At 42.1% G+C, this 18,438-nt stretch overlaps 1 protein-coding gene across 2 annotated transcripts in view; it reads left to right on the forward strand.

The window, feature by feature from the left end:
• The window catches only part of pappaa (pregnancy-associated plasma protein A, pappalysin 1a), a 92,278-nt gene that overhangs the window by 34,278 nt on the left and 39,562 nt on the right, over window positions 1–18,438 (forward strand). For both annotated transcript variants that reach the window (XM_041960053.1, XM_041960054.1), the window contains exons 8-10: window positions 1,034–1,162; window positions 1,356–1,447; window positions 4,166–4,362. In XM_041960053.1, coding sequence (XP_041815987.1) covers window positions 1,034–1,162; window positions 1,356–1,447; window positions 4,166–4,362 — 418 coding nt within the window. The remainder of the gene's footprint in view (window positions 1–1,033; window positions 1,163–1,355; window positions 1,448–4,165; window positions 4,363–18,438) is intronic.

Raw genomic sequence — 18,438 nt, forward strand, 5'->3', positions numbered from 1 at the left:
ACACACACACACTTACCCACAATATAGGGTCAAAAACTCTGAAAGCCACAAAAGAAAACCATGAAGGAGAAACCATGACCATAAGCGACAAATCAAAACTAGAAATGAGAAACCAAAACTATAAGCAAAATGAAAAAAAAAAAAAAAAATTCCAAACGGAAAGAAAACTGTAAACAATGCAGCTGCAAATGAGAGTGCTAATATGGAAATCAGTTATCCTGTTTTTATTGGCTATAATAGTCAAAATAGACAAATACATGAACTCAAGTTCTTTGTTTGCCTTTACATGTTTCTTCTTACTCTGATCAATTAATGCAGAAAATTTCTAAGAGTCTGAAGAGACCCATGATGTGTGTCTTTCACTTGATCAGTGGCTTACAGGAAGCAGTAAGCCTGGCCATGTGAAAATCCAACAGAAACGATTAAACCTGATGATAATGCGAGTGACATGTAAAGGCAAACAACAGATCAGAGAAAAAAATAAATAAAAACAGGACAACTGATGTCATGACAGCACCCTCACTTGCACATCTGTTGTTTCTCATGTACAGTTTTCTTTCCTCTGGTTTTGTTTTGTTGCTTTGCTTATGGCTTTGGTTTCTCATTTATGGCTTTGATTTTTTTTGTTTGTTTATGGTTTTGGTTTTCTCATTTATGTTTTTTTTTTCCTTTCAGACTTTTATTTCAGACTTCCTTATCATGGTGACTCAAGAAACCATCATGGCGACTTACACCGGCAAAGTGAGTAGTCCCCCAATATTTCTCCTGTCGATTGTGTGTTCATCATGATGGTACCTTGAATCACTATGATAAGGAAACAAAACAAAGCTGGACCCAAAGCAAGTAAACGCAGCCATATCAGCGTGTGACTGGATAGGTAGATGTGATAAAGCGTGTGCTGAGACAGATGTTTTTATTTGTGTTGGCTAATGGTACTCTCCTTATACGTGATTCTTCAGCAAACATTTCTTCAAGGCTTCACATTATCCCAAAATATGTGAACTTTTTGTGATTTTTGCCTCTCTCTGTGCAGGGATGTGTTGCCACATATCGTGTACACCTACCAGGTCCAAACCATCTCTGGCCGGAGTGAGAGTGAGCCCTCCCCACCTCTGGTGCATGAACTCGGGGCGCACTACTGCGGGGATGGACGCATCCAGAGGTAACAGGCAACAGGCGACACTCACCAGATTAAAATACATAACATGGTAAAATGCATGCAAACAGATGGGCAATGAAGCATTTTCAGAGAGAGAAAAAAAAAACTTTACTCACAATTTGTTTCCATATTTATTAGTTTGGCAGTGTGTGTGTTTGTGTGAATGTTTTCTGAGTAAAGCCTCCTGCTCTTTTAGTTCCAAAGGCGAGGAATGTGATGATATGAACTCTATGAATGGGGATGGCTGCTCCAGTCAGTGCAAGAAAGAGTCCTTCTTCAACTGCATTGGTAAGTCATATGTTATGTTATAATAGGCTTGCTCACTGGTTTATTTCTCTGGAGGAAAATACTGGAAATAGAGGAAGTTAATTTACCTTTAGTGCACCTTTTATCAAGGTATTTAACCCCTGACTTCTCAAGCATGTAGGGATGTCATTATAATACATATCCTAAGCTGATTGACATGTAGCGAGGTGTTGCTTGTGTAGTAAATGTATCCGGGGCTAACACAGTTTGGAAAGAGTAGAATAGAAGATACAACTAATTAGAGGCGAGAAAAAAAAAAGAAAAGGAAAAACAAGAAGATTATATTACATACTGTCTCCAGCACTTTTTCTCAAGTTTGATGTGTGCATGTAATAGTTCAGCAACAGTTCGTCAAGGACAAAAAAACCCTGAACAATAAGGTAATAATAAAAATATAAAGTAGACAATAAACATGTACATGCCTTAACATTTGTCATGTTAAAATGTGACCACCTGTTTCATATATAACATTTCCTATGTGTTCTTTTGTGCCATTATATTGTTGTCTGTTTGCATTTGGTTCACACTCCGTCCACAAAATTCAAAGGCTGCAAAGTTGTTGATGAGCCTCTCAGATAACTTTGTGAATGAACTGCCATCTGGGCTTTTATCATGCCCTTCCCAAAAGAGTAAAAATGGCATTAGATATTGTAATCACTTTGACCTCCTGGAAAAAAAAAAAAAAAATAATCTGGAAATCATTATTTTTCAAAAGGGTGAGTCATCTTATTTTACATAGTTGAGTGACTGGCATCCCCTATGTAGTTTTTTCTTTGTGAATAGATGGATGGTTTCCTGTACAGTTCTCATGCTGTCTGACATTCATTTTGCCCTCCTGTTGTGATTGTGTGTGTGTGTGTGTTTGTGCATGTACAGGACATGCATGCATGCACACACATGTGTGAGCCTCTGTGAAGTGGCCACTTAATCCCTGTCAGATTGCTGGATGACTGCATTGGCTGTGCTGTTTTTCCACCAACTGCAGTGCTCAGGGGTGTGCGTAAGCGCACGTGTGTGTGTGTGTGTGTGTGTGTGTGTGTGTGTGTGTGTGTGTGTGTCCAACAGTGTCTGACATAGTTGTAGTTTTGCACAGAAATCTGACACTATAATGATGGGACCTTCTGTGTGAGAGAGTGCTTGCTTGTCAGTGTGTTGGATAGTGAAAGAGAGAGTTGGATAGAGAATTGACACTAAGTATACAACAGGGCCAGGGTGCTACAGTCTGGATGAGCTTTAATAGGCTATTCACACGATTGGGCCGAATTATATCTGGAATTGACGAAATCGACAAGTTCTTTTTACATGACCCCACCTGGCGTTACAATCCCGGCGGCCTTGTCCCGACAGGGCCCAGAGCCACAGTCAACACAGGTGTAGATAAAAACAAATGAAACGCAATCTCGATTGAGCCACATTCACATTTTCCCGCTGTCACAAAGGTGATGGTTTTGGAAGGTCAGATACGACATGCTGACATGTCAACAAAAAAACAAAACAAGAAATACAGTTAAAGTTTGTTTTGACAGCCTGTGTGCCTCTATTTTCTCTCTCTCTATCCATCTTTGTTTATCTCATCACTCACTTTGTTCTTCCAACTGTACGGCTCGCTTTCTTTTTGCTCTTGCAAAACTCAATCACCTTTCCGCTTTTTCCATTATCTGTTTATTCTATCCCTGTCCAAATTCAAATACTGTAGCAATACTCTTTCCCCTTTTCCATCCCTTTCTCTCCTCTTCTCTCCTTCGCTCACGCTCTACCTATTACTTCTGCAGCTTTCACTTGCCACTGTTTGAGCTTCCCCTTGTCTCAGCCTTGCTCCTTCCCTTCTTCCTTTCGCCTCTGTTCCCGCTGAGTGAGTGGCGGGAGCGTATTCCGTATGCCCCCTCAGTAGCCCCACGTTTCACCATTGCCAGAGCACAGAACTGACTTGAGTTTTTGGCTGTGCTGGAGAGGGCTGGAATTTCGAGGAGGAGGCCCCAGCCAACTTGGCACAGAATGCCGCCTTTCCCCCTAACTGGAACCCCACCGGCTGACACTGCTTTAGCTGAGAGCTGAGAGCAATGAGGCCCATGCAACCTCCTTGCTCTGCTCCCCTCTCCTCCACTCCATAAGCTTCCAGTTCCAGACCTTAACTCCGGGTGGGACGTCTGTTAAAATTACGGTTGCATCTTTCTTTAACTCTTGACTCTTGGTCCCCCCCACTACCCTCTTCCTCTCTTTCTTCTCTCTCTGTGTTTGTCTCTCCCGCTCTCATTTTATCGCTCTCTCCCTTTCATTCTTTCTTTTTGTTTCTTTCTTCCTGATGTTAACATATTCCCACATCTCTGTTTGCAGATCCTCAAGCACTCAGCATTTATCCTCCTTTTTCCATGCACCTTTTAGCCCTTCTTTATCTGGTCCTCTCCCTCTTTGCCGTCCAAAATAATAGAGAGAGATAAGGTTAGAAATGGTATCCCACTGGATAAGGGGGTATACATGTTGTATAAAAAAAGATGAGAGAAGGGGGAGTGAGAAGTAAAGGTTAAAAAGTGTGTAAAACACATCATAGACACAAAGTGGGGTGATGTAGAATATGAGCCACTGATATTTTCGCTGTATCTAATCCTCACTTTACTGAAAAAAGTCATTTGTGTACAGGTAAAACACACAGAATGATTTATTTGAAATTGCAACTTCTTTCCGTTGTCTGTTGACCTGCAGAGGAGCCAAGCATGTGTTACTACTATGATGGCGATGGGGTGTGTGAGGACTTCGAGCGAGAGACGGGCGTGAGAGACTGTGGCCTCTACACCCCCAATGGTTTCCTTGACCAGTGGGCCTCCAGTGTTGAAGTGTCCCATGAGGAGAAGCCCTACTGCTCTGGTGAGGTGGCTGCTGGATACCCTGCTGTCACTAAGGTAAGGCCATGCACAATCTGTCCTGCATACAGTATGTATGTGTATGTTATGGAATTTGTGATGCATTTTTGTTAAGACGATGCTTTTATATGTGCGGTTACTACACATTAGAGTTGATCTCTGACAAAAGAGCCAAACAATTCAATGTGATCTATCGATTCAGTGGTTAACAAGCATTAAAATTCTCCGTACAATGACATGGAGTCAAACAACCAGTCAATCAACAAATATAGATCATGATTGGTCACTACAAACAGCCGCAGTCTGGGGTGCGGTCTTTGATTCTCCGATGACGTGGTGCTATTGCTTTCTCAACCATAAATCACTTTACACATTGACGATAATGAAGCCTCAATTTCTGCAAGACACTTGCAAAGCAACTTTTTTTGCTTTTATGCCAGTTAAGTAATTTCAGAGATTGGCACATTTAATTAGATGTCTCCCAGGGTGGGTGCAGAAGTTTGCTGCTCTCATTAAAGTAATGCTTACCGAAGACGAAAGAAGAAGCCATTGATTCCAACAAAGCCCGGTGGATGCATTGATCTGTTGCTGTTGCAACGCAGAAAGGGACTGATTACCCAAAACATTAGGGTGAGGCATCTGTACATGTACGCACACACAATGCTTCGGACACAGAGAAGTGCATTAGACACAATCCTATCTAATTCCCTCGCCCCAATGTGGACAGTCAAAGCTAAGGCATGTTGTTGAAGTATACTATCTCCTTTAGTGCTCTATTTATTATTCAATTCACTACTGTCCAGTTCCTTCATAGCTTTCAGAGTATTTGTTAAAACAAACATACTAATTTGCTTTGAGTGACATCAATATCCATTGATAAGTGCTCACAACCCTACAAAGGAGAGACTTAGTGTTAAAATTTCTGGGCTTCACACCTCGACATGGACAGTACTCGCTCTTCAGAGGCATGTGTGTGATGTTGGAAGTGTGTGATGTTGGCTGTAAAGCTTGTTCTCACTGCTGATGACGCATTTTACAAGGCCAGTGAACTAGGAGCTCTTGAGCAGCTGTGGTCAGGTGCCTTGCTCAAGAACACTTTGGCAAGGATTTTACGAAAAAAACAAAGGTAGGAGATTAACCGACGCCATTTGATGCATTTGGTATTTATATGGCACCGCTTCTGTCTGAGCGAAAAAGGGAGCGTGTTCCAGCCAACAACATTGCAGATGGTTTGTTCTCTTAGAGGAATGAGACACCAGTGGAATATGTCCATACAGCCATAAAGAAAGGCTTTCTGCTGTGAAGGACACATTGTTCATACAAAAAGCACTTTTACTATGGAGAACACGCTGTTTCCCAAGGGTCGTATGTGGTGAGATCACCTCATTACAAGGCCACTGACTGTATACTCTATGTGGACACACAAGTGCATGTGCACGTGTGGAAAATATGCAAACACAGGTTAACAAAACACAACTGTCTTGTCACCATCTCTCTGCCTCCCCATCCCTTCATTTCACCCTCTGTAAGTTCTCACACCCTTTGTCATCCATCCACTAAATCGTGTGCTTGTAGGTGCACTGTTACAACAAAAATTGTGTCCTCAAAGCCCGTTCCTCTCACCGAACATACTAAATGTTCATGTTATCACTGGCATTTGTGTTGCCACTCCAGTAACATGCACTACAGCAGCATCAAATGCCATCCCTTCAACTCCAACTGAACTTCGATTACACCGTGTCCTTGCAGTTTCGAGCATACGCGTGCACACAAACAACAAATACCCACATAAAACCCCCACACGATCGCGCACACTTGTTTGCAAAGATAAGATAACGAGGCCCAAACAACTGAGCTGAGATTCTCGTTCAGGCATTGCGCCCAAGCAATTCTGCAATTGCATGCATGTGGCAATGGTGACTGTCCTGGAGGCTCATGCCACAGATGAGGTATGTGAGGGTTGGATTTGGAGATGAAGACCAGGCAGTAGGCCTGCCGTTCATGGCTCCAGTTTAAATGTGGCCACTTTAGAAAACACATAAAATACCAGAATGGCAGATCAGTAGCAAGAGAAAGTTATTGAAGATGTTACGTATTTTGAAGGAGCTTTTGGTGATGTCTTGCAGCTGGTATTTTAATTGCTGTTTTTGCCAACAATAGGTCTTAATGCCAACCAGGAATCAGCCAAAGAGTGCCCATTGAAGAAGAATTTTTCAGGCATCTGGATCACATTCCTTGGATGCTTTGTTCTAGTTTTCTCAGTTTGTAGGTGATTGTTTGCATCAGGGGTTTGATCTTCCTGGGTGACTTTGAAGATTTCTTGGTGGAAAGGGATGCAAAAGACCTATAAATATTTTATGTGATAGCAACCATGAGGACCAAAGCCCAAGCCTTAGATCTGCATAGTTACTTATGATGGTATACTGTTGATTTTGGTTGAGAAATTAATTTTTCTTAGAAACATAGACAGCCAAAACGCATTGTGGCTTTGCTCACTCAAAGTCACATATTGTCCTTGAGCAATATGGGAGTTGGATGTCAGAAAGCTGCAGGGGTACTTAATTGCTCAGCACCTTTGAGATGATCGGTCATCAGTATTAAAATGGTGAGGACTGAGAAATGGTAACTGCTGCTGGGCTGCAGGGCTCATTTTCTGTATTCAAGGGAGACGACACTGAACACATAACTTCTCGCACTAATGAGTATGAACTCAGCTCACAAAGTCACCATATTTGCAGCTTGCATATGGTACAAACCTCAGCTCTGGTGAGAACTTCCAGCACCCTGAGTTGACTCAAGTGTTGGAACATAGTTGGACATTGTTATAAGGAAGAGAAGTATGCCTTCGTTGGGTAGCAGATCGGTGATTGTTGTGAATAAACGTAGTCTGCATACCATCGGGGAAGTTTGCAAGGATGTCGACCAGTTTTCAGGAGGTTTCTTGGGTCATTTCAGGAGAACTGAATTGTTGGAAAAGCTTGACACCTACTTCCTCAGTAATAGACATTAGAGAAATGCTTTCCTTTTGTAGATGGTGACAAGATCATGTTAATGACTTTCATACTACATTACTGGATGGTTCATTGCCATTGAATTACTTGCTACCTCAAGGCTGTCAGAAAAAGTTGCACAATAGTGTAATTTGTATGACGCATTCATGAATAAAGTGGATACATTGAATCTGCAGGTTAATTGTGCAATGACTCTGCTTGATCACTTGAATAATTTCTCTCTCCTTCTTCTTGAAGTATAACTGAGGTATAGATGCAAGGCATGTTGCAACATACTCTCGTTTCTCAAAAAACAACTCTTGGGAGCGTGGAGTGACCATGCATAAATAAGCTTAACAGTGACCTTGTCGGAAGCTCGGCGGCTGTTGGAACGGCTCTTGGGTTACATAGCATTCACAATGTGGTCAAAACACACTCATTTTCTCTTTGTCATTCACCCACTCCTTGTGTACCAGACTTACAGTAAGTGAAGTTACAACGGCCGTGTTGTTAAATGAGTACAGCAAGATTCTTGTGCATGATAGGATCAATAATAGAGATACAGAGGGGGCAGCTGTCATTTCTTGTTGAGGGCTTGGCACATAAAGTAACCCTTTGATCTAAGCCAACCACATGCCAGCGACAATGTCATTACCAGGGCACAGAGCCAAAATTACAGTAAAGTTCTCTGCTGGAGTGTCTGGTTAACCACGAGCATCCATCCCACAATGTGTGTCATTATTGTCCTTCTAGTGGTTTTGTGCAGAGAAAAAGACGACTGAAGAGCGAGAGGCGGCCAGGCCCAGGAATAGGTTAGAAGTGCAAAGGGAGTGCAGAAAGAAAACCAACATTAAGTGTCTTAGTAAGGTGTAGGGCCACCACAAGCCACTGAAACAGCTTCAATGCTCCCTGGCTTCGCCAAATCCTGGATCCGTACTGAAGGGATGAGCATCATTCTCTCAAAAGCTTTGCTTAAGTCTCCGAATAGAAACAACATGTCTTTCTTTCAACATGACCAGGATCTTTCCCTAACCAGTATCTGTTGTTCCTAAACCAGATCAGGAAATGGTTTTATTTTCGTAATGGTTTTGGGAGGCACTTAAAAAGGAATCATCCTGCAGATAGGGGCATCAGATCGGACAGCAAAGTATTTTGTTTTTTAATGTGAAAATTTTAAATTGTCCACTTGTATTCTGTTTGTGTTGAAGATATATTTTGGATATCACTCAAAGCAACATTCAAGATTCAAGAGTCTTTATTGTCATTGAGCATTACATGTCAATGAAATTTCCATTGCAACCCCCATGTTAGAAACAGATAATAAGAAAGATTAGAAAGATTAGAAACATATTGATCACTGTAAAACTTAATGTTCACATTGCATCACCTCAAAACTGTAGGTAGAGAAATTTAACGGCTTTCCCAAACTTTGCCTTTGTACCATAATAATAATGTAAAAGGACTGCTTGTGAAAACGAGGCTAGTTGTAGTTGTCATAGTTTTATCAGCAACCAACAGCTTATTGTCCTTCCTTGTTACAGTAATAGCTCACTTCATCCGTTGTGGTTTCATTTAATCATGTTTCCAAGTTCATGGCTCACAGCTCTTTGGTAGAGTTGGGCTGCAGATGTGATCCTGATACAGGACAATGCTAAAGTGTAACCAAGCTCTGTGTGTTTGTGAGTGTTTTTTGCTCTAAATGAGTGTGTTGTGGGTAGGGGGAACGGGTTGTACATCATTTCCTTCTGATCTAGTAAACAAGTCCTGCATTGGATTTGTGTTACAGTTCCGTTTGATGTCTAAAGACAGTCTTGATTCTGTGTGTGTGTGTCTTTGTGTCTGAGCGAGAGCGAGAGGCGGGCAGCAGCGATAGGGATCTTTGCGGATGCAAGAAAGCAACAACAGCACAAGAAGGCACTTGAGGAGAAAGAGAGATCGCGTATCTGCACGAAATCTCAAGTGCTACGTACTTGTGTGTGTGTGAGGGGCACACACAAAAATATATTTCTACTGTGAAACATAGACACCGAGGGATCCAGAGATACACATCCATTAAATGTCATGGTGAATGAAAAGCTCAATATGCAGCATTTGTGCATGAGAGCTGAACTTTTTTTTCATAACTTCTGAATCTTCATGCACCAGGGCAAAGCCAAGGAGAAGGATGGGTGAATGCTCTCACATTCAAACCACTGCTGAGGGAGGGTTCAGCAACATTAGAATAAATGGTGCATAGAGACATAAATACATACTGCCCTTTTGTACACAATAGCTCAGTAGCCTGCAGTCTACCTTTACACAATGTAAATGTGTGCTAGATTTTTGGAAGAATGACACACATTCATTTTTGGGTCATCGAGTGTAAGTCCCAGCACTGACTTGTAGAGTTATGTACACCGTTGAGGTAGAAGCTATAATGGCAGCGCACTAGTAATATTTCTTGTGCTTGCATGATACAGAAAGGGTAGTTTCAAGAGGAAACCGCCGGGAGTGAAAGCAAGAAAGAGTAAAAGAATAACATGCAGACTGAGAGAGCGTTCACACAGCAATCACGTGCTGTAACAAAAAAAAAAAAAAAAAAAAAAAGGCAAAAGTAAATGACATATAAGGATACTGTACATTATATGGTGGCTGAAATGACAATGAAGTAATGTAAGGAGTCAGAAATACAAATGACAGACGGATGAACAGATGGGGTTAGTGGTTGTAATTGGAGGTAAAACATTCTGGAAATTAGTTTGACCGACAGCCTTACTGCATTCAAAAGAAAATACATCATTGAATAAAAATGATTGTGAAAGTAGAAAATGGTCCAAAACCGCTCTTATTGGCCATTCCCACATTAGAATGTCCTCAAATGAGCAGTTTGATCCAATCAAAATACCATATGGACACCAGAGAATGTATGAAGTTAATAAAGTTGAGACACATTAATGATCACAAAGATGGTTTAACTGCCAAAAACGTTCTAGCCAGGTTTACCAGTAATATTGTTTTCGTTTTTTGAACCTTTCTGTTCCCTCGTTCAGTGTCAGACCCATTACAAAATGTTGTAGGAGACCTCCAATGCAGGACTACCTGTGAATACAGTAAGGTGGCTACAGCTTCTCCTTACACACAGGTACACAGTCAGATAGAGACTCACAGGCACACACGCACACACACACACACACACACACACACACACACACACTCTCACAGTGCCGACTCCATGCAGGATTATAGGGCAGGTCCATAGGGGACTGAAATGTACTACTGCTGTCTTTGTGGAGCAGAACATAATGTTCCCCCACTACCACACCATGGAATATGGTGAGCCAGCTCAACTTGCTCTAGGGGGATTGGACTGGAGAACTGGCCCTAGCAACTAACCTGCGTGTGTGTGTGTGCGCACGTGTATCCATGAACGTGTGTAGACCTTGGCGTGCATGTGTGTAGATGAGTTTGTGTTAGAGGAGAGTGTGCGTGTGCATTCAAACTTTAAGATCAAACAGCAAGCCAAGTGATTTCTCCAGAGAGGGCTGCTGCCCAGGCAATCTCTGACGCAACCTCTGGGCACCCCTGGAGAACACTCCCCTTAATTATACATAAGCAACAGAAGGGATAACATTTTAGTCCTCTCACGCTGCAAGAAATTGCCTATATATAAAGTTAACCCATCTTCGGATGTAAAACAAACATACGTGCATGAGGTCTGAATTAAATAACACCTACCACATTCATCTTTTAGATAAGCAATGCTTCAGAGGGAAAAGAGAGGCACTGTAAAAGAAGCAACTTAAAACAAGGAAACAACAACTGTCCCAGTTTTGTCCCAGGTCCCAAAAACTCAAGCAGCGTGTGTTTGTGTACTCAAGTGTGGGATACATGCACGCTGTATATAGGCTACTGCAGAGCGTGCATACACATTTAAACACATTTCCCTCTACATATGCATGCAAACAAACGCACAGCCAAACTCGCACCTACCGTCGCGCAAGCCGAAACACACGGAACATGCCCACAAAAACAAAAGCTCATACAGTAGCCGAGCTGTTGCTTTCAGCAGCGCGGCAAGGCCAGTTTCTCTGGCACCAGCTCTTTCACCAACATTCCCCCAAACCACACGGCCCTCGTCAGGCACGGTGCCAGTGACATAAGCGTGTGGTAACATTAAAAAGAAACCTCTGGGATGGCGTTCTTTTTTCCCTTTTACTTTTCCCGTTTCAATTATTGTTGTGGTTCTGCCATGTGGAAACCTCATTGTGACTGGTGTGTTTTTTTTCATGGCACTGATGACCCCCCCATAACATTTTCAAGCTGTTAATATGCAGGGTATTGGCCTTGTTTTATTGAGCATAGGGGGCCACTGACTGAGGGACATTTATATTCTCCGCAGACCCATCTGTTTTCATCTGGCTGGCATTGTACGCTCACCAATCCCTATATATTGGTTTGTGGTCCTTGTTCCCTACCACCCAGTCGTGTCTGCCCTGATGAGACTGGGATAGGTAAACTGCATAATTGCACGCACTCACTAACTTTTACAGCCCCATTCTCAGTAGGCCATGCAAGTGGCCCATCATGAGCCCAGGACCAATGAGACGGTGAGCCTCAGTGGGTATGGGTGGGGCTGGGTGACAGGACATTACCTCACACACCAGGCGCTCACCAGCATTCCAGTAAACCATGGGATGGTGCTTGGAAACTCATACTAGTTTCTCTCTGTTGCTCTTTCTCTCCACAAATGCCTCACAGATGCTCACTCCTGCTTCCCATGCTTGGCCTTCAAATCCGTACATGTATGCCTTTGTCAAAGAGAGAGGCAGCAATGGAGAGAAAAGCAGAAGAAGAAATATATATTTAATGGAAATAAACATGCTTCAGGTGGTGCAGCAGCGGGATAAATATTCCTTTAGGAATTGTCTGCTTAATTTGCATGTGTCCAACAGTACAAATCCATAAAAAAAAAAAAAAAAAAAAAAAACGTCCTCCTTGCAGAGCAGGATCTGAAACAAATGATAAACCCTGCAGGTATCCTCTTCTATCAACTCCTGGTGCACCAGAGCTCACACTGAGTCAGCGGATGTCGAAGTTGATGGATCATGCAAAATGAATGAACAGCTTAGTTGTGGTAGTGATAATGCGTATTTACTGCTAAATTGAGTGATGGATGAAGGCAAAAAGAATGCACATGTGACACACTGAGACTTAAGATGATGGGGCTGGAATCATTCTGGGAAACACTTGTAAATTGGTGTAGAAAAGGGGGATTGTGGGAAAGCTGGTTGACAAAGATAAATTCTAACAGTCCCAACAACAGAAATGCTCTTACAAGCCAATCCACTGATAATATCTACCAGCGATTTTTTTTTCCTTCCACATGTTACATAGGATGTGAGACATTATGTTGTCATGATGGCGTCCTCCTGTCTGTCTGGATGCGTAGATGCGATACGTTCTCATGATCATCACTTCACATCTCAGCAGTACAGAACCAAAGCCTCATACTTGCGTATGAGCCTCTGATTCATTCATTCTGATTCACCAGATGACAACAAAATCTGATTTCCATGAAACTGCTGCAGCACCTTGACACAGACCGAGTTTATATATCTGTACTGTAAGTGATTTGTCAAGACACTGGTGCAGGAATATTTGCTAGTTAATGTATTACAGTAACTTGTTCAACTTTTGACCCCATTAGGTATGGGGGCATGGCTTTATAATGAGAGGGCATGCCATTCTGAAAAATGGCATCTCTCTTCTTTGTGTTCCACATAAAGACACCTGAGAACAGCGTGTCAGAAATGTCCTGAGTTGAGCTAAGATCTTCCTCATGCTCCGCCGTCTTCCTCTTGTCTTTTGGGGGCGCAGGGAGGACCTTTCTGGGGCCCCCTAAACGTCTGAGGGCCTCAATAATCTTCCAAGAACATATGGCCCATGTTTGCACATGTCTGTTCGCTTTATCGATTTGAATCCGAGACATGACGTTTTGACAGTCTGGAGGCTTCAACATCAGTGTTGGAGCCTAAGTGGCTGTAGCGTACGTGCATGTTTGTCTTCGAGTCTGTGCACGTGTTTGTACGCGGATGTGTGCAATGTGCAGGCATCCCTCTGTAGAGGTGATCTAACTTCGCCCTGGCGCCAAATCTCCATCACAAGGGGAAAGGCTGCGGTTGAGGTACATTATGCTTATTAGAGCCATTATTATTGTCATTACTCTGTCTTTACTTACAGCGCCACTCTCTGTTCCCCCCTGCTCTGACTTTATGTTTTCCTTTATGCTCTTAATGAACGTTTTTACAGTACAGACATATTTCCAAGGTAATGAGGCTGACAGTTGCACTCTCTCTCTCCTCACCTTTATCTCTTCTGGTTTCCCCTTGGCTCAAGACGCTTAGCTCTCCTTTTATCTGAAGTGGTGATTTACAAACACCAGTTTGTGTCTACAGACCAGGGATTGGCTGTTGTCTGCCAGTCTGACTAGCCAGCTGGTACAAATTAAGACCATGTGTGTAGCTGTGTGCGATTTTGTGTGTGTGTGTATTTTTGAGTTAAAAAGTTGAACTCATCTGTTGCTGTGACTGTTTTCCGAAGAAGGCGAGAAGTTGTTTTGTTCCAAGTAGACATCTCGACATTTAACTTATTTACCTGGAATTTGGTTATGATTATTTCCTTAGTACAAATCAGTGCAAGGAAATCATGTGTTTGGGAATGAGTGGGCTATTAGAAGCTATCAGAAGTAATAATTTAACAGTAATGGCTTCCACTTAGAGGCAAACCCCTTTAAAACAGGTATTACACATGATGAGCTTTACAACATTAGCTTTTCCTGTCATTTGTAACAGTTTTAATCATCCAGTTTTGCCTCACAATCAACAGATCTGTCATATCTTCCCCTTACTTCTTCCAGCTGAGAGACTGCTTTTGACTGTCTTTTGTCAACACTTCCTGCTGTGATATTGTAGTTGTAATCAAGCAATCCATTTGAAGGTCTGCTGGCAGGTGGCATATTTTATAGGCATAGCAGATTGAAGGGGGGCAAACAAAAACAGCTCTTAGTTTAGATGCATATGTGCTGTTTCTTTACTTAATTTCCATATTTTGTTTTTCCCTCACCAGTATGATTCATTTAAAGCCAGAGCCTGCATGAGTGGCAATTTAATGTGCATGTTTTCTTTTGAGGGTTTGTCTCTTAGTGTTGTTTATGACCTCTGCTTCGCTCCTCTGTCGGGGCCGTTAATATTGTTGTTATCCAACGCTTTTTAGATCTTTGAAAACACGTAGATAAGGTATTTATTGTCATGATTATGTTGGTGTTGCACCACATATGTCCAAACACAAGCACATGCAAACGTTTTGTTGTCTTCCTTATCATAGTAAATCTTTGTGTGCACAATAGGGGAGGCTCTGAAACCACATCTTTCGAAAATACAGTAAATAATATATTTGACACCAATGACTTTTTCCTCCAAATGTTTTTCAGTGATTTAATATTCCTGATATTAGGGGCGGGCTGATTCATCAGGGCTTGCAGTGTGTCCACGATAGAGGAAATCGCATCTGTTTTTTATTTGATCTCATTGGATTCAGCTGATGTATTAGCCATAAAAGTTTATTTTAAAAATCGTACTGTGTCTGAGACAAATTATGAAAAGGGGCCCGGAAAAAAGGCACGCCAAAGACATAGAGAGAGGCCGACTTTATTTTTCAATAACAGGTACATGCACTATGCTAGAATTAGTTCTGGAACAATACTGGAATGTTTTGTGCAGATGTTACTGTAACGGTGATTATGCTGCTGCCTCAGTTGCTACATTTGTTGAAGTAGTTTTTGCATATTGATAATTGTAGCCACATGTTGAATACTTGCAAATTCTGAGTAAAATTATCGGGTTATGTTACTTAATCTATGATAAAGTGAGTGCTATAAATGCTTCTGGGCTCCCATCCCTCTCTGCTCTGCATCAATCAATGCATGTGCCTTTTAACATCCTTGGGGACTCACTGTTGAGAATGCATTTATCTCAGTCCTTAATTAACACCTGATCATAGTATAAATGAGACACAGGAATTGTTTTACATTATCTCCTGCAGTCTGAATTATCATATATACATATATATACTGTATATATCATAATGTTCCTCAACGTTTAGCATGTTTTTCCACTGTAAAAGCCTTTTCTAAGGTTGCAGATCGTTAAGCACACCTTGTCAAAGAAAAGTACTTTGTTCAATTAACTATGTAATTGTACTGTAAGTCCATTTACAGTGGCTTCTTCAATATCTCAATAACAGCAACCCCAATGAGGAAAAGAGCCATTCACAAGTTTGTTTGCTTGAACATGAAGGAAAGCGAATTAACTTGATTACAAAGTCCAAAACTAAGTGGCGTGCTTAAAGGTTAAACACTTGATTCTACTCTGGTGTTGTTGAGGAAGTTGAATTTGAATTTTTATGCAAAAGCAAACGTCAGTCACTGCTGCATGTAGAAGAGGCATTTCTGAAGTTCTAATAAGGAAGTTTGTTAAGTTTGCCATTCTTACAAAGGCTCGATGTTTAAGCCCATTGACCTGAGCCTGCAGATTAATGTTGACAACTGAGATAGCAGCGTGTCAGACAGCACATCACGCAAACGTGGGCACCAAGGTCATATTTGTTGATTTTCTTTGAAAAGGACAAAGTTTACACATCTCAAAATGGACTTCAGCTGCCAACATAAAGAGCTGTTGTCAAGCGAGAACAGAACTGGCATGAAAGGAGAGAAAAGTGGTTTGCTTACAGACTGCGACATTGTGCTTTAATAAAATCAAAAGATTATAAGATGAGAGGGGCAGCGCTGTTTTTGGTTCCTGGATGCCGACCATATTGTGTGAAACATCCACCGTCAACAGTTTCTGGGCGCATTCTTGACCGAAAAATGGCAATGTGGTTTATCAACACTTCTGTTTCAGATTGAGCTTCAATAAGGAAATACTAAAACTGCGAAAGATGTGCAGAGTTTAAATATTTTACAGAACATAAAATTTGACAGCGGTGGCACCATGGTGCAGTGTCCCGGGCTGGAAACCAGAGCTGGTCGGCTGAGCCCTCTGGAGTTTGTATGTTCCTTCATTTTCCTCCTCTTGTCCAAGGCATGTTGGTTAGGCTAATCTGGGACTCTAATTTGCCCAAAGGTGTAAAATAATTGTGACGACACACCCAGTGTGTGCTGGGACAGGCCCAGTCCTTTGCGTCCCTGACAAGGATAAGTAGGTATCCTTGTCATTGATGAATGGATGAATGGATAAAATTCTAATGTCTGGAACTAAAGTTGCCTCTCCACCCTCACCTTCTTAATGACGAAATCAAATCAATGAAATATCTATCTAGAGCGCTTTGACTCTTGCCAATGCATTGGGAGGAGGTTAGAGGAAGTGTGATGTGCCACAGGAGACTTGTGAAATGCATCCTACTGGCGTGAGGCTTTAAGGGGAGGGGGGGCTTGTCAAGCAGTGTTTGTCTGCCTTGAGGAGGAGGAAGAGATGAAAGGAGGAGGAGTGTGGAGGAAGGTGTAGCTAGTGCCATCTGTGTTTACATGAGTAAGTCATTAGTTTGCACGTGGAAAAAGCTTTTGTCACCTGCCCTATCTGGGGTAGCAATGGAAAACCAGCTCCTCTTGACTCCAGTTGATTAGAGCCTACTGTCCCTTTAAATTCTATGCTTAGTTAAGTCATACAGCCATGGAGAGTTACTCAGAGTGTTGTGGGGTTTTTGTGGGTCAAGCCCAGACCAAAATTGGAATTGGGCTGGGAGGCACTGTTGGACTGTGGGAAGCCCTTCACTTGCCAGAGTAAAATAGCCCTTCAATTTAGTTAATGTACTTATTTCATTAACATTTAGCAAATGTTTTCTGATGAACACAGAATGAAGGTCTACGCCGCTGCACTCAAGTCTCACGGCGACTGATCTCAGGTGTTTTTGTCACCTGCATTTCTCATTTTTGCCAGTTCAGCTCTGAGCAGAAAGGTCACGTCAACAGATCCAGGGGACAGATGTATAGACAGATAGCTGGTCTGGCCAGTTTTCCACGGTGGCAGGATCTTACAGAAGCCTCTCTAGCAAAACTCTCATGTTACTGGTGTCTCATTTCACTAGCTCAGGGCAGCGGGCGAAACTCACCGTCCTTGGGCGTGTGCCCTCTCTCCCCTTTGTCTGTGTTATCTATTGCTCAACAGCCTTTGAGCGATGTGTCCATCTATCACTTTTTCTGTCTGTCTGCCCCTTTTCCTTCTCTTTAATCATGCCTGTTCGCATCATCTCAGACCTGTTTTCTCCACATCCTGCCTGTCCATGTTCCTCACCGCACCTTGATGAACATCATCCTGGCGTAGCTGAGGTGATAATGTGTGGGACACAAATCCTAAAGGGGGTCCTTTGATCTTTTGTGTGTCAGCAAAGCCACAGTAACGAGGTGACTTTGCCATCGTAGAATTTACGATAACTGGATACCAGCTACTGAATTCCTGGTGCTTTTTAAAGCTCTGCCCTGACATTAACGCTACTCGTGACAGGATGACGGAGTGGTTAAGTAAAAGGTCGAGCTGTTTTGGCTTGAATATTCTATGTACAGGCACACGGGAGGCGTAACAGACCAGTCACCAAAAATGGAAAAAGGCCTCGACCTTCTCCAGATGCCTCGTCCTGAAGCTTTGCTCGTACTAGAATTGTCCTGGTGGAACTGACTCAAACGGCAGCAACACAACATGCCTCCTATTTAAACATGCCGAACCGGTACACTTAGCAATAACTTTAAGTGCAGTCAGAGCTTCTATTTTTTTTTATCGGTAGTGTTTTCACTGTCATCTCAGTCACCATAAGTCACAAACCTCCACCTTCTTCTCTGGTGAGACAGATCTCTGGTCAGATGTGAATAATAGTTTATCAGAGGCAAAGTCCCACAAATTTAGTTTAAATTCCACTTTCGAATTGAGCTTTCAAAGTACAGTACTTCAGTAAAATGTCAATCATCCTTATTTCTACAATGCAAAGGTGTAAAAAAATGTAGATTTTCTTTTAATCATATCCACAAAAAAGAAAGAAAAGCTGCATCTAAAGGGAACAGATTCTTAGATCACCCTGCATGTATTTTTTGTGTATCTGT

This window comes from Chelmon rostratus, chromosome 19 (assembly GCF_017976325.1).
Source record: "Chelmon rostratus isolate fCheRos1 chromosome 19, fCheRos1.pri, whole genome shotgun sequence".
NCBI lineage: Eukaryota > Metazoa > Chordata > Actinopteri > Chaetodontiformes > Chaetodontidae > Chelmon > Chelmon rostratus.